We start from the raw sequence: 25,847 nt of genomic DNA, 5'->3' as shown, positions 1-25,847 counted from the left end.
CACCAGTAAAATTCGGGAATACTTTTAAGTTCTAGGTCGCCCACCAGTAAAATGCGGGAATACATTTAAGTTCTAGGTCGCCCACCAGTAAAATGCGGGAATACTTTTAAGTTCTAGGTCGCCCACCAGTAAAATGCGGGAATACATTTAAGTTCTAGGTCGCCCACCAGTAAAATGCGGGAATACATTTAAGTTCTAGGTCGCCCACCAGTAAAATGCGGGAATACATTTAAGTTCTAGGTCGCCCACCAGTAAAATGCGGGAATACTTTTAAGTTCTAGGTCGCCCACCAGTAAAATGCGGGAATACATTTAAGTTCTAGGTCGCCCACCAGTAAAATGCGGGAATACATTTAAGTTCTAGGTCGCCCACCAGTAAAATGCGGGAATACTTTTAAGTTCTAGGTCGCCCACCAGTAAAATGCGGGAATACTTTTAAGTTCTAGGTCGCCCACCAGTAAAATGCGGGAATACATTTAAGTTCTAGGTCGCCCACCAGTAAAATGCGGGAATACATTTAAGTTCTAGGTCGCCCACCAGTAAAATGCGGGAATACTTTTAAGTTCTAGGTCGCCCACCAGTAAAATGCGGGAATACATTTAAGTTCTAGGTCGCCCACCAGTAAAATGCGGGAATACATTTAAGTTCTAGGTCGCCCACTAGTAAAATGCGGGAATACATTTAAGTTCTAGGTCGCCCACCAGTAAAATGCGGGAATACATTTAAGTTATAGGTCGCCCACCAGTAAAATGCGGGAATACATTTAAATTCTAGGTCGCCCACCAGTAGAATGCGGGAATACATTTAAGTTCTAGGCCGCCCACCAGTAAAATGCGGGAATACTTTTCAGCTCTAGATTTTGGAATCAGTAACCCCACCTGAATGCGGAAGGTTACAACAGAGATCCCCCAAGCAGAAAACAATAAAATCCCCAGCACCAAGAAGCAGAAGGCTGCAAAGGCAAGCGCGCGATTCAAAAGGAAGACGGAACGCGTCTCGAAAGAAGCAGTTTGGGAACGTTATAGCAGGCCCAACATAACAATTTTGATGAAGAAAGCCATACCACTGAAGAAACCATTGAAAGGCTTAAAGAAGAGGGCCATGTTCCCAGCAGATCAAGCGAAGTGATGAAAACTGGCATGCAGAAAAGGCGAAGGACCAGTATCATTCCCCAAGTTCACAAAATAAAGGCATCGGAGGAAAGCGCTAGCCGACAAGAAAGCAAGGCAACAAGAACAAGTTGAAGATAGATGAGATCTCATGATCCATAGTCTAGCTTAGCTTCTTGTTTTTCCTTTCAGAAAAATGTAACAAGGAGATCGGTGAGCGGTAGCATCCTAAAGCAGCATGCAATAGCGCACAACAACAACTAACACTACAGTCACGCGGTAGTCCCAGCTACCAAAATTTCCCGAACTACATTGACCTGATTCCTGTTCAGCCCAGGATATGTAGGAAACCTCTGAAGCAAAGGTTCGGTCAAACCTTTTTCAAAAAAATGAAAAATGCTTCGCACGGAGTATTCGCACGGGCAAAAATCGCTCGCTTTATCTTTGCGCGAAAACCCTTCGTGTCTTCGTTCAAAGAGGGGCAGCTGTAAGCACGTGATTTTTGCTTTACGGACAATCACTCCAAAAGAAAACAAAAATAGTGACCAGTGACCTCGCTGTACAAATTTTCAATTTTTCGTGACATGTACTGTTAGTCATTTGTGGGTCTGTCCATTTTGCATTTAATCTTACCGATCGAAATACAAAGCATGTATGTCGTGATAATTAAACCATAATTCGGTCATTAAAAAATAAAATTCACAAAAAATATGTGTGCATCTTTTATTTCAGGTTGTGATTTAACCATTTAGAATTTTTTTAGTATGTGTGTAAATGATTGTGTTAAATATTGATTAGTTGGATGTGGCAAGTTCATTTTAATTTAGTTGTATTTTTAAAATTGGAAAACAAAAGAAAAGAATGCAAATGGTGTAGTAAATCGGGCTTGGGCCTATTTTTGAATTGAGGCCCAAGTTCAGCCCATATCAGCCACGTCCAAGGACCCGGTCCAGACCAGGCCTGCCCAGGCACCTCCCGAAACGACGCCGCATCAGGCGTCTGATCTGAGCCGTTCAACCACACTCATCCAACGGTCCACGTCCGCACCCGTAACCCGACCTGTTTAGCCGGTCCAACCCAACCCCTCACTTAAATCCAAACGACCCCGTTTTAATGCCAAACGACCTCGTCTCACCCCTCACCATCAGATCCCAGCCGTTGAGATCATCTGATCTAACGGCCTAGATCCAATCCTCTACTCCGTATATAAACCTTCCCTCACACCCCACGCCCCCTATCCGAACCCCCCCCTCACCCCCCCTTCACTCATCTCCTTCACCAAACACTGAAATCCCCAAACCCTAGCAGCCGCCCTGGTTTTCCTTCCACCAGAACCCGGCGGCATGAACGCCGGTGACCACCTCCTGAACACCCTAGGACCCCCTCACTGTCCTGAACACGGATCTATTACCCCCTAGCCTCGAATCACCTTCCTTCATCTCGAATCTTCATTTGAAGATTCGAGTCGAACTCTGACCTATACCAAACCTCACAATCTTCGTACCAGACACCCCCATGACCACCCTCGTGACCAAACCAGGCTTGGTTTGGTCCGAATCTACCCACAACTCCTAAAAAACCAGATCTGAAGATCCAAAAACCAGATCTGAAGGTGGCTGGAATCGTTAAGGTCCTGATTACCAACGATAAAAGCATCCTTGCTACTATGGTAGTATCAGAAATATACCGAGCCCTCACGTCTTGTAAGGCCGGGATAGACTTCTTCGAGGGGTGCAACTTGTTATTACAGATGTGGATGATCGAACACCTGTGTCACCATCCTTAGTATATGCGCTACATGTCTACAAATGGGGGCTACATCGACGGTTATAACCTGAGGGTTTCAGGTTTCCGATCACTAGGAGGGTTTGAAGAATGGATATCCTATCTCCGGGCCATAACTGCATATCAAATAAACTGGACTTTGGGTTGGCTTTCTGTAGAAGAAATCGTATACATGCCCGCCACTGGTCCTCACTTCCTCTTGATGGGACTCAGAGGTATTCAACCTTATGCCCCTTACAGGGTGATGAGGCAGTTAGGAAGGTGTCAAGTAGTACACCCGGACGATGATCTCCGCACTTATGCAGTCGAGGTCAGCAGTGACGGCCAATTTCCTGAAAAGACAGTTCGTTGCATATGGGGAGAATGCCAGTACCTGACGGTAAATACTCGGGTAGGTAATGTATCCAGAGGTGAAGTCTCACCAGCTTATCTTGCTTGGCATAATAAGAAGAACATTGCGGAGCGGCCCACCAAACGGCCTCACCTCCAAGATTTTGTTGAGTCATCACAAGAACAATGGGGCTGGCTCGCAAAAGAGGAAGGTTACCGAGCTGAAATTGGGAAGCTAAAGCGTCAAGTTGAAAGACTTGTATTTGAAAATAATGTGCGAGTCGCCTCGGAACAGGCAGAAAGAAACAAGCTAGCCCAGGAGAACCAGACCTTGAAGGCCCGCCTTTGCCAAGCCAGTAAGAATAACATTGACAGACAGAGGCGTCGCTTCAACGAAAGATTGATAGCAAGTTTGAGAAATCAGGTCATCCAGAGCCAAGAAAAATTAGAACAATCGGAAACTTGCATCGCAAGGATGAGGGTCAAATGGGCAAAAGGTACAATAGCCCGAAGGCAGCGTCTGCAACAGGTCATAAGGGATTATGAAATGAGCATCGGGATATTAAGAGAGACGAACTCCACTCTGCATGAGCGGATCATCAAACAAGCACGAGATGCCCAGGCCGACAGAAGACAGTGTTACGATGCAATGGCCTGCATGGAAAGACAAATGGAGTTGTTCCAGAATCGACTTGCCGACAATGCTCAGGCACTGGGATTGAAGAACCGACAAATCAGGCAGTTGTTCAGTGAAAGGGATAACATTCGAGCAAGGATTGATGAAATCGGGCATTACATCTACATGAAATGCCTGGCATGTGAGCGAACACACCGGAAGACCCTCCTTGTTTCCATCATGGGCTGCGTCCACCGGATTATGAACGAGTTGAAGAGCCTGCAAAGAGACCTTACACCTAGGGCCGCGAAAGGGCCTAAATATGCCTCGTGGGCCCCTAAGTTGGAAAATTAGGCTTGGGTTGAGTCCTGCTTATTTGGCTTTGTTGCTTTCCCATATGTTGTTTTCTTTTCGTTTAGTCAAACCAAGTTAAAAATTGTGGAGTCTGTATTGTTGCTATTTTTGTCTGAAGTAATGTGTAATAGCAAATTTTGTTAATGAAATTAAGTGACTCCGAAAGAATTTCTATGTGTCTTTACTTTATGGCAGAACTACGCCTGATCTGATTCGCGGGGGGACGTGATACGTAGGCAATCCCCATAAGATTCGACTGCTTTTAATAAAGAAAGAAAAGAAAATACAAAAATAAATAAAAAGGGGACAAATGAGCAAGCCGGGATGACGCATGTTGTTTGAAGCAAAGCATGTAGAAACGGTTAACTGCCTAGAAGCATTGCATCCTCTATGTGTTATGATCAAATCTGTTAAGCTCTAACGCAAACAAAGATTGTTGTTGTCTGAATCAGACAAGTTAGTTGTTAAAGAACTCTGGCAACACACTCCTACCAAACCAGATCCAAAGGACCGGTAGCAACAAGCATGACTACTTCAGAAAATAGTAATGAGGAAGAAAGGCCGATGAGCTAGTTGTTAAAAGAAGCGATGGAAAAGATTGAAAGGATGGGACTAGAGATGAATGCAATACAGCTAGCCCTAGCCAAAGCACAAAAGAGCCCTGAGCCACTGGGGCACATGCCGGAATACCCTCACTCTGGCCCTTCCACAAACCTCCCAAATACCCGTTATCATCAAGAAAGAAGCCCTCATGATTCCCAAGCTCCACCACCCCATCAACCTCTCCCAACACCCAGTATTCCCATTTTTGTGGGACCCACATCAGCCCCTTTGCAAAGAACGACCAGTGAGCCATTGTTTCAGGCTCACGATGCGCAATACTATCCCCCTGAGCCTACGTTTCATGCCCCCGAGCCACAAGCTTACAATCCACACTTGGAAGTGCCGGCAGAGGTTGAGAAGCCGGTTAAGGCCCCTGAACAGGATGAGGTATTGAGAAAGTTCAAAAGCCTCGAGCAGTCCTTCAGGAACCTGCACGGTTTGGGCAACCAGGTCAGCGTAGCGTACAAAGATCTGTGCCCTTTCCCAGACGTCCAACTCCCGGCTGGGTTCAAGATGCCTAAGTTTGATTTATATGAAGGGCACGGTGATCCCATGGCACATTTGCGGGGATTCTGTAGTAAAATGAGAGGGGCAGGCGGCAAGGATGAGCTGCTGATAGCTTATTTCGGCCAAAGTCTGAGCGGATCTGCACTAGAATAGTATACCAGGCAGGATTCCAGCAGGTGGTATACTTGGGATGATCTGGCGCAGGCTTTTGCAGGTCATTTCCAGTACAATCTCGAGATAGTCCCTGACCGTCTCACATTATTAAGAACTGGGAAGAAACCCGGGGAAAGTTTTCGCGAGTTCGGGTTCCGCTGGAGAGAACAAGCAGCTAGAGTCGATCCTCCCATGAGAGAGGGAGAGATGGTGGACTATTTCTTGCAAACATTGGATCCAACCTACTTTGGTCACTTGGTGACAACGGTTGGAAAATCTTTCAACGAGGTGGTCAAGATAGGGGTCATGATAGAAGAGGGTATGAGGTCTGACAAAATCTTGAACTACTCGGCACTCAAGGCCACAACCCAGGCTATTCAGAGCGGCACAGGAGGTGCGCTGAGAAAAAAGAAAGAAGAGGTTGCCACGATCGAGGTAGGAAGTTGGTCCAGGGCTGGCAAGCCACACTACAACCAACCCAGACCTCACAGGTCCAACTACCCATACAACCCACCACAAAATTTCTATCCACCTCGAGAACCACATTGTTCCGTACACCAGGCCCAGGCATACACTCCGCTTCCAGTTCGCCCGCAATGGCGTGCGCCGGCTCCCCAGAACATATATGCACCACCACAAAATACCTATCCTCCACCGAGGGCGTATAGAAACCCTTCAGGGGCAGGCTTTCGGGGAAATCCAGATGCTAGGAATGACAGGTTGCGGAAACAAAGAACTTTCACGGAGTTGGGAGAAACCTACACTTCTTTGTTCCACATGCTGAGAAGACAGCGTTTATTACGCCATGGGGAACCTACTGCTATCGGGTAATGCCGTTCGGTTTAAAGAACGCTGGGGCAACGTACATGCGAGCAATGACTGCTGTGTTTCATGACATGATACACAAAGAAATAGAGGTGTACGTCGATGATGTGATCATCAAATCTTGGCGTCAGGAGGACCATGTGGCAGACCTAAGGAGATTTTTCCAAAGACTCCGGAGGTATGATATCAAGCTTAACCCGGCCAAATGCGCATTCGGGGTTCCATCAGGAAAGTTGCTAGGATTCATCGTCAGTCGACGGGGGATTGAGTTAGACCCATCCAAAATTGAATCCATCCGAGATTTGCCACCGCCAAGGAACAAAACAGAGGTAATGAGTTTGCTGGGTAGACTCAATTACATCAGCAGGTTCATCGCTCAACTCACAGCAACTTGTGAGCCCATATTTCGGCTGCTGAGAAAGGATGCTGCGGTAGGTTGGACGGCAGAGTGTCAGGAGGCTTTCGACCAAATCAAAGGGTATCTGTCTAATCCACCCGTATTGGTCCCGCCTAAGCCCGGGAAGCCCCTAATTCTTTACCTGACGGTCTTGGAAAATTCATTTGGTTGTGTACTGGGGCAACATGATGACACAGGAAGGAAGGAGCAGGCCATCTACTATCTTAGCAAGAAATTCACAGTACATGAGGTCAAGTACACTCAACTCGAGAAAACATGCTGCGCCCTAACTTGGGTAGCTCAGAAGTTGAAGCATTACTTGTCCTCATATACTACTTATCTCATATCCCGTTTGGACCCATTGAAGTATATCTTTCAGAAACCTATGCCCACGGGAAGGTTGGCAAAATGGCAAATTTTGCTCACAGAGTTTGATATCATCTATGTGATGAGGACAACCATGAAAGCCCAGGCGTTGGCCGATCATTTGGCAGAGAATCCTGTTGATGAAAAATACGAGCCTTTAAGAACGTATTTTCCCGACGAGGAGGTAATTCATACAAATGAGTTGGAGTTACCCGAGGAACCGGGTTGGAAGCTTTTCTTCGATGGAGCTGCAAACGCGAAAGGGGTTGGAATAGGAGCAGTACTCATTTCTGAAACAGGACGCCATTATCCTGTTATGGCTCAACTATGTTTCTATTGCACCAACAATATGGCCGAGTATGAAGCTTGCATTCTGGGTCTGCGCTTGGCTGCAGACATGGATGTCCAAGACGTCTTGGTCTTGGGAGACTCGGACCTCTTGGTACATCAGATTCAGGGTTAATGGGAAACGCGAGATCTAAAGCTCATACCATATCGACAATGCTTGCATGATCTGAGCAAGCGATTTCGATCGGTGAAGTTCAAACATATCCCGAGAGTTCACAATGAGGTTGCGGATGCCTTGGCCACCTTAGCATCAATGCTGCACTACCCTGACAAAATGTATGTTGATCCTCTGCACATCCAGGTCCGTGATCAGCACGCTTACTGCAACGCCATAGAAGAAGAAGCAGATGGCGCACCCTGGTTTCATGATATCAAGGAATACCTCAGAATGGGGACATCCAGAACAGGCCACTGGAAACCAAAAAAGAGCCCTTCGGCGTTTGTCGAATGGTTTCTTCCTCAGCGGAGGAGTGTTGTACAAAAGAACCCCGGATTTGGGATTGTTGAGATGCATAGATGCCGGTCAAGCCACAACGGTTATGGAAGAGGTACATGCCGGAGTTTGTGGGCCACACATGAGCGGATATGTATTGGCAAGGAAGATCCTTCGAACAGGGTGTTACTGGCTCACCATGGAACACGACTGTATCACTTTCGTGAGGAAATGCCATCAGTGCCAGATACATGGAGATCTGATTCATTCTCCACCAACAGAGTTACATGCGATGTCAACACCCTGGCCGTTTGTGGCATGGGGCATGGATGTCATTGGGCCCATCGAGCCGGCAGCATCCAATGGTCATAGGTTCATTCTAGTGACCATTGATTACTTCACCAAGTGGGTTGAGGCTAAAACCTTCAAGTCGGTAACCAAAAAGGCAGTGGTGGACTTTGTTCACTCCCATATCATCTGCAGATTTGGAATCCCAAAAGTGATCATCACGGATAACGGTGCGAATCTTAATAGCAGCCTGATGAGAGAGGTATGCCAACAATTCAAGATTACACACCGCAATTCCACCCCATATCGTCCCAAGGCGAATGGAGCAGTCGAAGCAGCCAATAAGAATATCAAGAAGATACTGCGAAAAATGGTGGAAGGGTCCAGACAATGGCACGAGAGATTACCCTTTGCTTTGTTGGGTTACCGCACTACCGTCCGAACTTCCATAGGCACAACTCCTTATTTGTTGGTGTACGGAACTGAGGCCGTAATACCAGCGGAAGTCGAAATTCCGTCCCTCCGAATTGTCGCTGAAGCCGGGATTGATGATGATGAATGGGTCAAAGCTCGATTGGAACAGTTGAGCCTGATAGATGAGAAAAGATTGGCAGCAGTGTGCCATGGTCAGCTGTACCAGAAGAGAATGGCAAGAACATATAATAAGAAGGTGCGCCCCAGGAAGTTTGAAGTAGGGCAGCAGGTATTGAAGAAGATCCTCCCACATCAGGTCGAGGCAAAAGGCAAATTCGCCCCAAATTGGCAAGGGCCTTATATCGTGACCAGAGTATTGTCCAACGGTGCTTTGTGTTTGACAGATATCGAGGGGAGATGTGTCGACATGGCTATCAATTCTGATGCAGTCAAGAGATATTATGCGTAATTTCTTTAATTATGGCAATTTTTGGTTCGTTTGTTTGTATCTGGTATTTATTGGATAATGAGATGACGAAGGCAATCCTTTCTTCTATCCAAACACTTTTAACCTTTGCTTCCCCCTTTGAGCCTTAAGTTATTCTTTCATACCCCTCTTTTTGGAATCACTAATGGAAAAGACATGAAAAAAAAAGAAAAAAAAAAGAGAAAGAAAAGAAAAGAAAAAGAAAAAAATCTTTAAAGGAAAATGAAAAGAAGGAGAAAGAAAAGAAAAAGAAGATAAAATCATAAGAAATACAAAACCGTGGGAACTACGTTTGACCTGATTCCTCGAAGAGGATACGTAGGCGCCTCACGGCTCGGTCATAGTGTGCATAATAGGCACAGTGTGCGTAACGCACGTAGCTCAACATAAGTGTAAAAAATAAAATTTCCCAAGCAAGAAAACTGGGGCAGAGGTTATGTTTTAAGTTCCAACAAAGGTTTGATTCCAAAAGTTGTAGTAGATCACCCGTCGAAATTATTTCATTTTTTTTAAAGCCTTTCTTTAGCCCCACACCAAAACCAACATCGACGTCCAAAAGACCTCCCGATCAATATCCAAGAGATGCCAAGTCAAGAAAATAAAGCCGAGAATAATACCCCGATCCCCATCAAAGAAGAGGATCATAAGACTGGGAAGGAATTGATGGTCAAAGGAATCTCCAGAAGAGAGGGTCGTATCGACAATACCCCGATTCCTCGATGAAGAAATAAAATGAGAGAGTCTAATCGGTGAAAACCTTCACAGGCACCGAAAGGCGACGTAAGATGAGAAATGTAAAATGAGAGAGTCTTATTGGTTTCACAGGCACCATAAGGCGCCGAGAGCTGAGAGAAAAGAGAGAGTCTCATTAGTGAAAACCCCTCGAAGGGCACTATGAGGCGACAAGACAGATCAACAAAAAAGCGACCACATTCGCAACAAAATGGACACTCATTTATCATCCCCAGCAAGTCAGACCATCGGGCAAATCGATTGATACAACTAGACTGGGTCGAGAATCAATGGTGCACGTTATGATCACGGGGACCAGTCATGTCCTCCAGATAAGTTCTTCTGAATTTCTTCTCCCACAATATACTTGGTTCAGAAAGATTTTCTCCTTTTTCTACCTTTTATTTCTCTTCCTAAAATTTGTCTTGAAAAGGATTTTTCAAAGCTTACTACCAGAGACCGAAGGGGGATTCATCCAATGCAGGATAACCCCAACAGTCCTAAAGGCTGGCCCCAGGCAATGCAAGGTTGTGCCCTGCAGTTTTGGAGGAAGTAAACTCCTAAAGAGAGTGGTTTCGGGAGTAAAAGCAGACTCCCACAGCATGTACTATAAAGAGAAAGCAGAAAAGGGGATAAATTGAAAACCAATCCCCAGCAGGCCGGATACCCCCAGCAAGCAGTTTTGTCCACCAACCAATTATGGAGGCATAGAGCAAGGAAAGGGGAAGAGAGAAAAATCATCCGCCGGAAAGGCACCTCCTCCCACCACGATTAAAACTAACTAAATTCTTTTGTCTGCTGCAGGAAAACGAAGGATTGATAATGGCGGCAAGACGCAACGCCAGGGAAATCACCAAAAAACTGGGGCAGAAAATTTTCTGCCGATTGTCGAAAATTTTCTCGGAAGAACGGGGAAACAATTTCAATACATTTAAGTTCTAGGTCGCCCACCAGTAAAATGCGGGAATACTTTTAAGTTCTAGGTCGCCCACCAGTAAAATGCGGGAATACATTTAAGTTCTAGGTCGCCCACCAGTAAAATGCGGGAATACTTTTAAGTTCTAGGTCGCCCACCAGTAAAATGCGGGAATACTTTTAAGTTCTAGGTCGCCCACCAGTAAAATGCGGGAATACTTTTAAGTTCTAGGTCGCCCACCAGTAAAATGCGGGAATACTTTTAAGTTCTAGGTCGCCCACCAGTAAAATGCGGGAATACATTTAAGTTCTAGGTCGCCCACCAGTAAAATGCGGGAATACATTTAAGTTCTAGGTCGCCCACCAGTAAAATGCGGGAATACTTTTAAGTTCTAGGTCGCCCACCAGTAAAATGCGGGAATACTTTCAAGTTCTCGGTCGCCCACCAGTAAAATGCGGGAATACTTTTAAGTTCTAGGTCGCCCACCAGTAAAATGCGGGAATACATTTAAGTTCTAGGTCGCCCACCAGTAAAATGCGGGAATACTTTTAAGTTCTAGGTCGCCCACCAGTAAAATGCGGGAATACTTTTAAGTTCTAGGTCGTCCACCAGTAAAATGCGGGAATACTTTTAAGTTCTAGGTCGCCCACCAGTAAAATGCGGGAATACTTTTAAGTTCTAGGTCGCCCACCAGTAAAATGCGGGAATATATTTAAGTTCTAGGTCGCCCACCAATAAAATGCGGGAATACATTTAAATTCTAGGTCGCCCACCAGTAAAATGCGGGAATACATTTAAGTTCTAGGTCGCCCACCAGTAAAATGCGGGAATACTTTTAAGTTCTAGGTCGCCCACCAATAAAATGCGAGAATACTTTTAAGTTCTAGGTCGCCCACTAGTAAACTGCGGGAATACTTTTAAGTTCTAGGTCGCCCACCAATAAAATGCGGGAATACTTTTAAGTTCTAGGTCCCTACCAGTAAAATGCGGGAATACATTTAAGTTCTTGGTCGCCCACCAGTAAAATGCGGGAATACTTTTAAGTTCTAGGTCGCCCACCAGTAAAATGCGGGAATACTTTTAAGTTCTAGGTCGCCCACCAGTAAAATGTGGGAATACATTTAAGTTCTAGGTCGCCCACCAGTAAAATGCGGGAATACATTTAAGTTCTAGGTCGCCCACCAGTAAAATGCGGGAATACATTTAAGTTCTAGGTCGCCCACCAGTAAAATGCAGGAATACATTTAAGTTCTAGGTCGCCCACCAGTAAAATGCGGGAATACTTTTAAGTTCTAGGTCGCCCACCAGTAAAATGCTGGAATACTTTTAAGTTCTAGGTCGCCCACCAGTAAAATGCGGGAATACATTTAAGTTCTAGGTCGCCCACCAGTAAAATGCGGGAATACATTTAAGTTCTAGGTCGCCCACCAGTAAAATGCGGGAATACATTTAAGTTCTAGGTCGCCCACCAGTAAAATGCGGGAATACTTTTAAGTTCTAGGTCGCCCACCAGTAAAATGCGGGAATACTTTTAAGTTCTAGGTCGCCCACCAGTAAAATGCGGGAATACTTTTAAGTTCTAGGTCGCCCACCAGTAAAATGCGGGAATACATTTAAGTTCTAGGTCGCCCACCAGTAAAATGCGGGAATACATTTAAGTTCTAGGTCGCCCACCAGTAAAATGCGGGAATACATTTAAGTTCTAGGTCGCCCACCAGTAAAATGCGGGAATACTTTTAAGTTCTAGGTCGCCCACCAGTAAAATGCGGGAATACTTTTAAGTTCTAGGTCGCCCACCAGTAAAATGCGGGAATACTTTTAAGTTCTAGGTCGCCCACCAGTAAAATGCGGGAATACATTTAAGTTCTAGGTCGCCCACCAGTAAAATGCGGGAATACTTTTAAGTTCTAGGTCGCCCACCAGTAAAATGCGGGAATACTTTTAAGTTCTAGGTCGCCCACCAGTAAAATGCGGGAATACTTTTAAGTTCTAGGTCGCCCACCAGTAAAATGCGGGAATACTTTTAAGTTCTAGGTCGCCCACCAGTAAAATGCGGGAATACATTTAAGTTCTAGGTCGCCCACCAGTAAAATGCGGGAATACTTTTAAGTTCTAGGTCGCCCACCAGTAAAATGCGGGAATACTTTTAAGTTCTAGGTCGCCCACCAGTAAAATGCGGGAATACTTTTAAGTTCTAGGTCGCCCACCAGTAAAATGCGGGAATACTTTTAAGTTCTAGGTCGCCCACCAGTAAAATGCGGGAATACATTTAAGTTCTAGGTCGCCCACCAGTAAAATGCGGGAATACTTTTAAGTTCTAGGTCGCCCACCAGTAAAATGCGGGAATACATTTAAGTTCTAGGTCGCCCACCAGTAAAATGCGGGAATACTTTTAAGTTCTAGGTCGCCCACCAGTAAAATGCGGGAATACATTTAAGTTCTAGGTCGCCCACCAGTAAAATGCGGGAATACATTTAAGTTCTAGGTCGCCCACCAGTAAAATGCGGGAATACTTTTAAGTTCTAGGTCGCCCACCAGTAAAATGCGGGAATACATTTAAGTTCTAGGTCGCCCACCAGTAAAATGCGGGAATACTTTTAAGTTCTAGGTCGCCCACCAGTAAAATGCGGGAATACTTTTAAGTTCTAGGTCGCCCACCAGTAAAATGCGGGAATACTTTTAAGTTCTAGGTCGCCCACCAGTAAAATGCGGGAATACTTTTAAGTTCTAGGTCGCCCACCAGTAAAATGCGGGAATACATTTAAGTTCTAGGTCGCCCACCAGTAAAATGCGGGAATACTTTTAAGTTCTAGGTCGCCCACCAGTAAAATGCGGGAATACTTTTAAGTTCTAGGTCGCCCACCAGTAAAATGCGGGAATACTTTTAAGTTCTAGGTCGCCCACCAGTAAAATGCGGGAATACATTTAAGTTCTAGGTCGCCCACCAGTAAAATGCGGGAATACATTTAAGTTCTAGGTCGCCCACCAGTAAAATGCGGGAATACTTTTAAGTTCTAGGTCGCCCACCAGTAAAATGCGGGAATACTTTTAAGTTCTAGGTCGCCCACCAGTAAAATGCGGGAATACTTTTAAGTTCTAGGTCGCCCACCAGTAAAATGCGGGAATACATTTAAGTTCTAGGTCGCCCACCAGTAAAATGCGGGAATACTTTTAAGTTCTAGGTCGCCCACCAGTAAAATGCGGGAATACATTTAAGTTCTAGGTCGCCCACCAGTAAAATGCGGGAATACATTTAAGTTCTAGGTCGCCCACCAGTAAAATGCGGGAATACATTTAAGTTCTAGGTCGCCCACCAGTAAAATGCGGGAATACTTTTAAGTTCTAGGTCGCCCACCAGTAAAATGCGGGAATACATTTAAGTTCTAGGTCGCCCACCAGTAAAATGCGGGAATACTTTTAAGTTCTAGGTCGCCCACCAGTAAAATGCGGGAATACATTTAAGTTCTAGGTCGCCCACCAGTAAAATGCGGGAATACATTTAAGTTCTAGGTCGCCCACCAGTAAAATGCGGGAATACTTTTAAGTTCTAGGTCGCCCACCAGTAAAATGCGGGAATACTTTTAAGTTCTAGGTCGCCCACCAGTAAAATGCGGGAATACTTTTAAGTTCTAGGTCGCCCACCAGTAAAATGCGGGAATACATTTAAGTTCTAGGTCGCCCACCAGTAAAATGCGGGAATACTTTTAAGTTCTAGGTCGCCCACCAGTAAAATGCGGGAATACATTTAAGTTCTAGGTCGCCCACCAGTAAAATGCGGGAATACATTTAAGTTCTAGGTCGCCCACTAGTAAAATGCGGGAATACATTTAAGTTCTAGGTCGCCCACCAGTAAAATGCGGGAATACATTTAAGTTCTAGGTCGCCCACCAGTAGAATGCGGGAATACTTTTCAGCTCTAGATTTTGGAATCAGTAACCCCACCTGAAGGCGGAAGGTTACAACAGAGATCCCCCAAGCAGAAAACAATAAAATCCCCAGCACCAAGAAGCAGAAGGCTGCAAAGGCAAGCGCGCGATTCAAAAGGAAGAGGGAACGCGTCTCGAAAGAAGCAGTTTGGGAACGTTATAGCAGGCCCAACATAACAATTTTGATGAAGAAAGCCATACCACTGAAGAAACCATTGAAAGGCTTAAAGAAGAGGGCCATGTTCCCAGCAGATCAAGCGAAGTGATGAAAACTGGCATGCAGAAAAGGCGAAGGACCAGTATCATTCCCCAAGTTCACAAAATAAAGGCATCGGAGGAAAGCGCTAGCCGACAAGAAAGCAAGGCAACAAGAACAAGTTGAAGATAGATGAGATCTCATGATCCATAGTCTAGCTTAGCTTCTTGTTTTTCCTTTCAGAAAAATGTAACAAGGAGATCGGTGAGCGGTAGCATCCTAAAGCAGCATGCAACAGCGCACAGCAGCAGCTAACACTACAGTCACGCGGTAGTCCCAGCTACCAAAATTTCCCGAACTACATTGACCTGATTCCTGTTCAGCCCAGGATATGTAGGAAACCTCTGAAGCAAAGGTTCGGTCAAACCTTTTTCAAAAAAATGCAAAAAAAAAATGCTTCGCATGGGCAAAAATCGCTCGCTTTATCTTTGCGCGAAAACCCTTCGTGTCTTCGTGCAAAGAGGGGCAGCTGTAAGCACGTGATTTTTGCTTCACGGACAATCACTCCAAAAGAAAACAAAAATAGTGACCAGTGACCACGCTGTACAAATTTTCAATTTTTCGTGACATGTACTGTTAGTCATTTGTGGGTCTGTCCATTTTGCATTTAATCTTACCGATCGAAATACAAAGCATGTATGTCGTGATAATTAAACCATAATTCGGTCATTAAAAAAGAAAATTCACAAAAAATATGTGTGCATCTTTTATTTCAGGTTGTGATTTAACCATTTAGAATTTTTTTAGTATGTGTGTAAATGATTGTGTTAAATATTGATTAGTTGGATGTGGCAAGTTCATTTTAATTTAGTTGTATTTTTAAAATTGGAAAACAAAAGAAAAGAATGCAAATGGTGTAGTAAATCGGGCTTGGGCCTATTTTTGAATTGAGGCCCAAGTTCAGCCCATATCAGCCACGTCCAAGGACCCGGTCCAGACCAGGCCTGCCCAGGCACCTCCCGAAACGACGCCGCATCAGGCGTCTGATCTGAGCCGTTCAACCACACTCATCTAACGGTCCACGTCCGCACCCGTAACCCGACCTGTTTAGCCGGTCCAACCCAACCCCTCACTTAAATCCAAACGACCCCGTTTTAATGCCAAACGACCTCATCTCACCCCTCACCATCAGATCCCAGCCGTTGAGATCATCTGATCTAACGGCCCGGATCCAATCCTCTACTCCGTATATAAGCTGCGGGGCCCTCGTTAAATGTATATATCGAAGCATTCAGTTTCCCAGGTGGGTCGTTTAGCAAATCTCACAAACCTCCCGGAATAATAACGCGATAGCCTCTTTAAGCCCGTATTTAATAATTTTACCTTCTTAAATTCGGGTGCACATTTATGTGACCCAAATCCAAATCTCGACGGATTCGAGATGTGTTTCTAATCATGGGTACATTGATTGTGACGTGGTTCGAGATGCATGTCCATGACGTCGCAAATTCCTTTTAAAAATAAGAATGAGACGAGCCTCGACAAACAAAAATGTACAAAGCTGCGGGGCCCTCTAAATGTATGTATATATTAAAGTATTTAGAATTCGGGATGTGCCGTTTAACGAATTTTTACGACCTTCCCCAAAATAACAAGACGCTAGTTGCTTTAGGCGCGCCTTTAACAATTTATTTTCCTTAATTCGGGTGCACATTTATGTGACCCAAATCCAAATCTCAACCGAGTCGAGATATATCGATAACCACGGGTGCATTGATGTAACGTGGTTCGAGATATGTTTTCACGACGTTGCAATTCTTGTAAAATAATAATAACGACAAAAGCGGTTAAAAGTTAAAATTTGCACATAAGTTCATATTTGTATTAAATCAGATAATCAAGCCAAATATGACAGTTGAGCGACCGTGCTAGAACCACGGAACTCGGGAATGCCTAACACCTTCTCCCGGGTTAACAGAATTCCTTATCCGGATTTCTGGTGCGCAGACTGTAATATGGAGTCATTCTTTTCCTCGATTCGGGATTAAAATTGGTGACTTGGGACACCCTAAATCTCCCAAGTGGCGACTCTGAAATAAATAAACAAATCCCGTTTCGATTGTCCTTTAATTGGAAAAACTCCCTTGCTCCCGCTCGGGTACGGAAAAAGGAGGTGTGACACTGTGTATGCTGGTATGGACAAATACTTTCGTTTAAGTCATGTTAAGTGTTAATATTATGTAAGGTAGGTTATTATATGATGAGCTTCTATTAATATTCAATAGGTGCTGAATCACTTTATGCTTTGGTTAAGATTAGTGAATTTTCCATGCTGCTACTATTAATAACGAGTCATTATAGGTTAGCTTATAATCTGGACATCCATGTTCGGAAATTGCTGTATTATTTTGTCAAAGGTGAATTAGGGGAAATTAAGCCAAAAAGGGCCTTAATGTTGAAGGCCCTATTTTGTTAGAGGATATTGGGCCAACCTTGGCACATATCAGGTGGCCCGCTTGAAGTTATATATCAAAAATGTGTTTTATCGTTCTCCTTTTGTCTTTTTAGGCTCGAACTCGATTCCTGTTAGGTTCATCAGCTCCAACTTGTTAAGTTTCTATATGCTGAACAATGGAAATGCTTTTTCTTACTGGAAGTTCATTATGAAAGGGCTAGGCTCAATGCTGGCCCAATCAAACCAGCCAAATCCGTTAGGCTGTATCTTCCTTTTCTTCCGCTTGGTTTGTTTAAGCCCAATCCCCATTAGCCCTATTTAATCCTTCTATTTCTGCAGTAACTTGGGCTTGTAGTTGGCCCAATTTTACCCAAAAATAATTAAAGGACTAACACATGTACCTCAAGCATTTTTTTACTAATGGCTCAAACCTTTTTTTAAGCAAGAACGTTGGTAGACTGTTTCAGTTAAGTATATCCCTTTACAAATAGATTGAGGTGTTCCATTTAATTAAATCGCCTATGGCCCTCACAAATACTATGATTAGATATTAGAATGAATATCCGTAGAAAGGCCTTTAGACGCGTTTAAAATACCATCGTGATTGTGTATACATTCGCGTAACATAATTACGATTCTAAAAACCAATTCGGAGTATGCATTTGCGCAACTTCGATCAAACTTTTCTTAATAATAATTTTTTTTTGATATGCCGCTAAATTAAATTTAGTTCATATAGTCCGAGGCATGCCATCCACGATTTAATCATACATGGCCCTTGTATTAATTTCATAACCTAGATGTAAAAATGACAAATATTCATAGTCTGCTTTAGGCATGTTTAATATACTATCGTGGTTGTGGACACGTTCGTGTAACATAATTACGAATCTAAAAACCAAACCGGAGTATGCGTTCGTGCAACTTTGGCCAAACTTTTTTAATAATAATAAAGCGTTACTAATTGTGGACACGTTCGCGTGACATAATTTTTGACGCGCCAAACAAATGGGTACACGTACGCGTGACCCGTTTCAAGATAATTTCTTAACTAAAAGTTGCAAAGGCACATAGGTTCTAAAAATGAGTAATTAGACAATTTAATAAGCCAAGTATGATCAAAGCGATTGTGCTAAAACCACGGAACCCGAGAATGCCGAACACCTTCTCCCGGTTAACAAAATTCCTTACCTCGATTTTGATGTTCGCAGACAGTAATAGAGTCAACTTCCTCGATTCGGGATTTGAACGGGTGACTTGGGACACCATAAATTATCTTAAGTGGCGACTCTGATTTTAATTTAAATAATCCCGTTTCAATTGTCACTTAAATTGGAAAAAACTCCCTTATACGCTCTCGGGGTGTAGAAAAAGGAGGTGTGATAGGAACTACAATACATTAGCTAACCATTCGGGATACTTTACCTCCCGGATTGAACTGATGTCAAGTAGTCGAGTTACTTCTTCCTTAACAAACCTATTTCTGACCTCGGCTATTGGGCGTTTCTTTTGCCTTATCGGAGGGATGCTTGGTTCCATGCTTAGCTTATGTACGACTACCTCTAGTGGGATACCTGTCATATCCGAGTCCGACCATGCAAAAGAATCAACATTAACTTTAAGGAAATTCATAAATCCTGACATGAGTTCGGGATTGAGTCCTGTTCCGAAGTGAAATTTCTCTCTGAGAATTCCTCAAACAAATCCACTTGTTCAAGTACTTATGCCGTGGACTTGGTCGCGTTTGCCTCTTCTTGTATCTGAAAGTACCTCAGTACGTAGTGGGATTCTGATAACTCCTCGCCTCTATCATCTTCACTCGACTCGTGAGTAGGCATCGATTCCTGTAATTACTATTTACTGGGCTCCTTCCCTTTACTGCTAGAAATTGACACTAGGTTTATTTCTCTCGCTGCCGGTTGATCCCCTCTTGTTTTCTTGATTACCTCTAGGGCTAGGAATTTCAGTTGTTGGTAATATGTTGATGGTACGACCTTCATCTCATGTAACCATGGTCTACCGAGAATTATGTTGTAGCCTATGTTGCCGTCCACTACATCAAATAGGGTGGTCTAACTGACCCCTTCGACATTCGTGGGCAACAGGATCTCTCCTCAGATTGTCAGACTTGTCAAGTTGAACCCGGCGAGGAGTTTTGTTGCCGGAATGATACTTCCAGTTAATTTGGCTTATTCTAGCATTCTCCATTGAATAATGTTGGCTGAGCTTCCTAGGTCAACCAAAACACATTTAATCTTGAAATAGAACATTAAGAGAAATTATTAGGGCGTAATTATGCAGCAAAAAAAGTCTGTCGGCGTCTTCCTCTGTGTAGGTGATTTCGTCTTTGGCGACTTCTCAGAGTCTCTTGCTGTGAGTCAACAATACTTTTGTCTTCTTCGCTGCCAAGAAGGTTACATTATTGTCTTCATTCCATCCGAAGATCATGTTGATAGTCAGCCGAGGAGGGTCTTCCCCTATCTTCGAGGGTTCTGCGTTGTCCCGGACGTGGCCTTAATCATTCTTGGCTCGATCACTCAAGAACTCCCTGAGATGGCCGTTCTTCAAAAACGTTTCCACCTCCTCGCGCAGATGCTGACAGTCCTTGGTTCTGTGGCCATGAGCCCCATGATACTCACACCATAAGTTAGGATCCCTCTAGCTGGGATCAGATCTTATTGGCCTCAGTCATCGCGCTTCTTTGATATTTTTCATTGCTGATACCAGCTCTATTATGCTAATGTTGAAATTATAATCTAACAACCTGGGATATGAGGAATCCTAGGTTCCTGGTACCTTCTTTTCTTGTAGCATCTATTGGTTTAGCCACGATCAGTTCTTCTTTCGGGACGAACCTATCCAAGGACCAGAACCTCTTATGGCCGTGTCCCTCGGCTCTCTCGTATGGCACAAAGCAGCCTTTGGAAGATTACCGATATGTATCAAAATCATCCTTGACCTTATCACGGCTCTTGACTTGGCGCCGCCCCTTGGTTGATGTAGGGAACCCGAGCTGATCATTTTCTATCCTTGTCTTCGATTCATAGCGGTTATGGACATCCGCCCATGTGGTCGCTTGGAATTCGAGTAGGCTTTTCTTCAACTTTGGGGAGGTGTCAGAGCTTCTCGAGTTCAAACCCTTAGTGAATGCCTCCGTTTCCTATTCGTCTGACAAGTTCGGTGGCAACATCCTTTCTTTCTGGAATATGATCACGAACTCCTGCAATAATTTGGACTCTCCTTGTGCAATTCTTAATATGTCTGCCTTTCGGGCTTGAATCTTCCTGGCTCGGCATGGGCCTTAATGAATGAATTTGCAAGAATTTCAAAAGAATTTATTGAGTACTCGGGTAGGAGTGAATACCATGTCAAGGCCCCTTTCGTGAGGGTTTCTCCGAATTTCTTCAGCAGAACCGACTCAATCTCATTCTAGGCCAAGCCATTTTCTTTCACCGTCATTGTATAAGTTGTGATATTCTCCTGAGGATCTGAAGTGCCATCATACTTCGGTATGTCCGGCATCTTGAACCATTTCGAAATCAATTCTTGCATCTGCGCTCGATTTAAATAGTAACTGGGTGTATTTCTTCGAATCCGAGCCCTTTTACACTAGTGGTGCGCCCGAAATCTAGTCCATTCAAGCGTGAAACTCCTTCACCTTTTGATCCATCCGCTGGTTCATTTCCCTTATGAATGTCATGAGTTCGGTTTTGAAGGGATCATTACCGTTGTCGTTACCGAACCCGCTGCCGGTACCCCCGGCTCCGTCAAAACTGACCTTACCTCTCGAGGTGTTGTTATCCACTCTTTTAGCCGTTTGATTTTCAGGAGCGCTGGGAGGAACTAAGCCTCTTCCATTTGCATTGTTGAAAGCACCTGATAATGCCTGCTTCAATTCTGTCATGACTTGGTCCTTCCTTGAGAGATGGCCCATGATGGCTTTATGTTGCTCTCTCAAGATCCTTACCATTTCGGCAACCTGTTCGTCCTTTGCATCATCTGGAATTGGCTCTCGCACATGTCAGGGACATTGTCCGTCATGGATCGGAATTGCCACGCCCCCCTCATTGTGGATGTCACTGATTGAATCCTCATGTTGAGGCAGATTTTAGGGCACTTCAACGTTGTGTGCGATGTTGACATTGTTAGCTGCCATTTTCAACTATTGCTATGAAACGAAGAATCAAACGAGTCAGTAATAGATGCAAGGATCAACTCAATTTTGCAACTGTCTAAGCCCTACGGTGCGCCCCAAACTGTTTACCCATAAAACTGTACAGTTGAATTTATTACGTGATTTATAGATAAGCGAACTGATTTGATCAAAAAATAATAAATAAATAAGATTAAAGACAAGACTTAGCGTAAAATTCAAAGGAAATGGCAAGTCTGACTCCGGGAGCATTGCCTATGAGGATAGAAATAATAGCAATATAAAGCAAAAATTAAAGTTGTATTATCTAGTTTGAGAATGGAATGTAGCATAAGTTTTTCCAAAGATCTTTTTTTTCCCTTACAATCGGTGTTGAGCCTACTATTTATATTGAGACCTAGGGAAACAAAATCCTAGAATTGAGCCCCTCTTAAATGACAATGCAGGGGGGTCATTAATGAATATGTAACGGTACGCTATGAATGCAGATATTCTCTGAAACGATTGCCCATTTAATGGCAGGAAATATTCTTTATTAAATGCTTTCTGATGGCAAACATTTGATCTGCACAGGTTGATTGTGCTCCCTTCGGGGTTCAATGGCAACTATCGTTCCCGGTACTGGTTGTTACTCTATTCATCTTCTGCCTGTCTTCGGTTGCATGTGCCATCCTATCATTCGATCATTTAATATAAGCCAATTTTACCCTATACATCAAACAACTTATTTCTCCTGCCTGATTGTGACAAAGAAATAGAAAGAGTAACTCTTATGTCAATTTTACATAATAAATTATTAAGCACATCTATTTTCCACGCTAAAAATCTCATTATCCATCAAATCTATTACATTTAGTTCTCTAAGTGAAATTTGTCGAACAATTTAAAATGTATCTTTGCGCCTTTCCTATTTGAGAAAAATCACAAATTAGACTATTTCAAATTGACATTCAATGAGAAAAAAGTACCAAATACATTGGAAAGTCTACAATGTATAGTCGTCCCCCAAAGTTATAATCGGCAATTGTATAATTATATTAATGTATAATATACATATTATATGCATAGTCGGTGTATCTTTTTTGTATATTTGACTAGTGGTCTGAGGCAGACCAACCCTTAGGTTAGGGAGTCACCGGCCCCCGGTAACTTTCAAAATATATGTATATATCTTTAGCGATCATAATTATTTTTGGCTGATCGGTCAATTATGTTAAAACATGTAAAATTAGACAGGTATTTAAGGTGCCCAAAAAATGTCATTTGGGCGTAGCAATATCTTGCTATACTGAAAACCCATGAAGCAATTCGGAGAAACGTACTGTAACCCAAAACAAACAAACAAGTGCAAAAATACATCCAATATTATATTATCTGCAGCTTTATTTTGTGGATACAGATAATTGAGCAGGGGCTTCTAAAAGCATATGTACTTTTTGTGTGATTAATTAAGCCTTATAGTTTAGCTCAAATAAACCAAAGCAAAATTTGAACAAATTGAGTCACAAACGTTGTCTACTCAGCCTATATTTAAACTACCAAATCTGAACCTCGTACTTTTAGTCCAAATCTTATATTTGTATTGAGAAACTCATTAACTATATGTACAAAACTTAAATTCATAACTAAATTATTAACACTTGATGTTGCTACGCTAGAACTTAAAGCTCATAAAATTTAAATCCTGCTCCGCCTCTGTCTATTCCCTGAATGAAAGTAGAAATAAGTGAGCACATAAATAAAACAATCAGTAATACATAATCAATCAATCAATCAATTGATTGTGCCTTTACAAGTAAAATGTCCATGCTCCAACATCAAAGCTGCTATTACAGTAATACTTATGTCTTACTGTTTCATCCTTTCCATGCTCCAACATCTATTCTATACATGTGCTTATAGTTTGGTTGAAAGGACACACTTGCAACTCTCACCACTACCTACTGTAAGTCACCAGCTGTAAGATGGAACTTCTGGAATTAACTTAGATAAGCTTTTATATCTAAAAAGTGAGTTTAAACATGAATGAATTTTGGGCACAATAGCAATTCATTCTTCTCATTCTAAGATGATAGCAATGCATTCATTCTTGTATCAATAGGCGTTGAATCAATCAATTTAAATGAAACCTGCAAATCAGACATATAAAGGTCTGTTAAGAAACATAATCGCTGCAGTATACTGGTCCGGACACTACGGTTATAAAAAAAAAATGCACCAGAGAAAGTTAGAGCTATTGAATCCTGGCAAGAACCATTAGTTATCAAATAAATCTTACAATACTACAAATAAAATTGTAAGCAAAGCGAAATTATAACATCTTATTATGTTCTCTATAACTACTCTCCATGTGCATTTGTTCAATCATTGTATTCTTTAATTCCTTTTCTCCCATTGGTACAATCAATAATATACTCAGAAAACAAATACAAAAGCATATGATGAATGCAAAAGCTCTTGTTTTTAATTTGTTTGCATCCTTATACTAAATGCATCACCGAAATAATAAATGAAAGGAGGCTTTAATGATCACTTCAATTATAAACCAACCAAACAAAACAACAAGAAATGAAGGGGAATCTTGAAGCAATGATAAAGTTGTCTCCGTGTGATATATAGGTCACGGGTTCGAGCCGTGGAAGCAGCCACTAATGCTTGCATTATGTTAAACTGTCTATATTACACTTCTTAGGGTGTGGCTTTTCCCGGACCATGCATGAACGCGGGATGTCTTGTGCACCAAGCTGCCTTTTAAAACAAAATAACAAGTACTATGCCAGTGATAAGCTGACAGATCGATAGTGTAAAAATAGGTAATTTATGATAAATAATCACAGTATAGAGTTCAGTTGTAACCCAAGCTTCCTAATTTATTTATAATATAAAGTATTAGCTTGTTACTTACCAGTTAAACAGCGTAAAGCCACATTTTGGTGTAGCACCATTTTCAATCTGCTTTAACCTCAAACCTCCACAAGAAACTCTAACTCCAATTTTCCAACTCTTCCACCCATTATATCCAATTCCAATAGCAGTACTTACATCAGCAGAAACTCTTAAATTCTTGCTCTTGAATCCACTTCTGATCATTTTCCCAACATTATCACCATACAACATTTCATTAGACTTCATAACAAACTTAACAACTTTAACACTCTTCTGATCTTGCACAAAACCAGAAACTTTCCCTTCACCCATGTTCACATCATTTTCACCTTTAAGTTCCACTTTAGTTTCACCATATACAATCTTCAACTCCCTATTTGGATTTTTTAACTCAACCCCAACATTTGATTGTGCATTTAGTTTTGGCCCATCTTGATTTTCAGTGACATTGAATTTAGTAAACTCAAGGGATCTTAAATGGAAAACAGGGAGTTTTGGATTAAACCAAAGGTAGAGAGTACCACCAGCTGCTACTAAAAAGATTAACAAAATTAGAAAAACAAAACAGCAACAACAACAACTAAAGCAACAAGTTCTACCCTTCTTTTCTAGGTAGAATGATGGTGGAAGGTTAATCTTTCGCGGCGGCAGCGGCGGTTGTAATGGCCTTTGAATTGGGATTGTAGGATCTCTGAAACCAGGTGGTTTCTTTAAAGGTTTCACCTGTGACATTCTTGAAAACCAGAAATTAAGAGCCTTTTCTTTTCTGTTTTTGTATATCAATAAAGAATCTTAATAAAAAGAGGATGTTACATTAAATCAAACAGGATATGTGCATCAGATTGTATAAAGTTTGAATCTTTGATATGAATATGAGAGATCAGATGTGAATGTAAAGTAGTGATGAAGATTTAGGAATTAAAGAAAGGATTTTTGGGTTGGGAAAAAAGAGATCTTTTAATAGGAAGAAGAAGAGGTGGAGTGATTTGGAGGTGGAATTTGGAGGTGTGTGTGTAATGTTGAAGACAAAGAACAAAGAGAAAGGTGTGGGGGATGTGATCACTGGAAAAATTGCAAGTGATGAGATTTATGCGCAGGTCTTATGTGCTGGCATAGCGGGAAGGTTACAACTAGCACACTGAAAAATAGAAACGTTTAGGGTGGTCTGAATAAATTAATAATACTTAGCAGTAAAAATTAGTTGTATAAAAACTATTTTTGGATGTTAGGATTGATTTATTACAAATTAATATATGTTGTACTCCTTACTTGAAGAGAACTCTATCCAAGATAAGGGAAAAGTTAGAAATTGAAGTTTACTAGAACTCTTTCGCCCGGGAAGAGTATTAGAACTGTAGTTAATCCTTATTCTACTAACTCTATAAATATCAATTTTGTTTTCTTTTACAGTTAATGCACATGTACTGAAGTAAAAGCAGAACAGAGAGCAAAATAGCAAGGCAGTTGTGAACAATTCATGTGAGATTCAAGAATGTGATCCTGAAGCTACACGAACCAGATTGAAAAACCAGCCCCACAAAGAGTTTTATGTGTCTATCTTTATTTCTA

General features: G+C 42.5%; 1 protein-coding gene across 1 annotated transcript; it reads right to left on the bottom strand.

Annotated features, from left to right (window-relative positions):
* Positions 1–23,127: 23,127 nt before the first annotated feature.
* Positions 23,128–25,351, bottom strand: LOC104228991 (NDR1/HIN1-like protein 6). Its single transcript, XM_009781554.2, has 2 exons — positions 24,298–25,351; positions 23,128–23,521 (listed from the first exon to the last, which is right to left on the bottom strand). Exons 1-2 carry the CDS (start codon positions 25,008–25,010, stop codon positions 23,506–23,508), a joined length of 729 nt encoding a protein of 242 aa, XP_009779856.1. The 5' UTR covers positions 25,011–25,351; the 3' UTR covers positions 23,128–23,505.
* Between the last annotated feature and the right edge of the window lie 496 nt (positions 25,352–25,847).

This window comes from Nicotiana sylvestris, chromosome 8 (assembly GCF_000393655.2).
Source record: "Nicotiana sylvestris chromosome 8, ASM39365v2, whole genome shotgun sequence".
In the NCBI taxonomy this organism is placed as follows: domain Eukaryota; kingdom Viridiplantae; phylum Streptophyta; class Magnoliopsida; order Solanales; family Solanaceae; genus Nicotiana; species Nicotiana sylvestris.
This window is presented reverse-complemented; position numbering and strand designations above follow the sequence as displayed.

Bases quoted from the DNA above. Each gene is read 5' to 3' on its own strand.
- LOC104228991 (XM_009781554.2), bottom strand. From the start codon at position 25,010: ATGTCACAGGTGAAACCTTTAAAGAAACCACCTGGTTTCAGAGATCCT.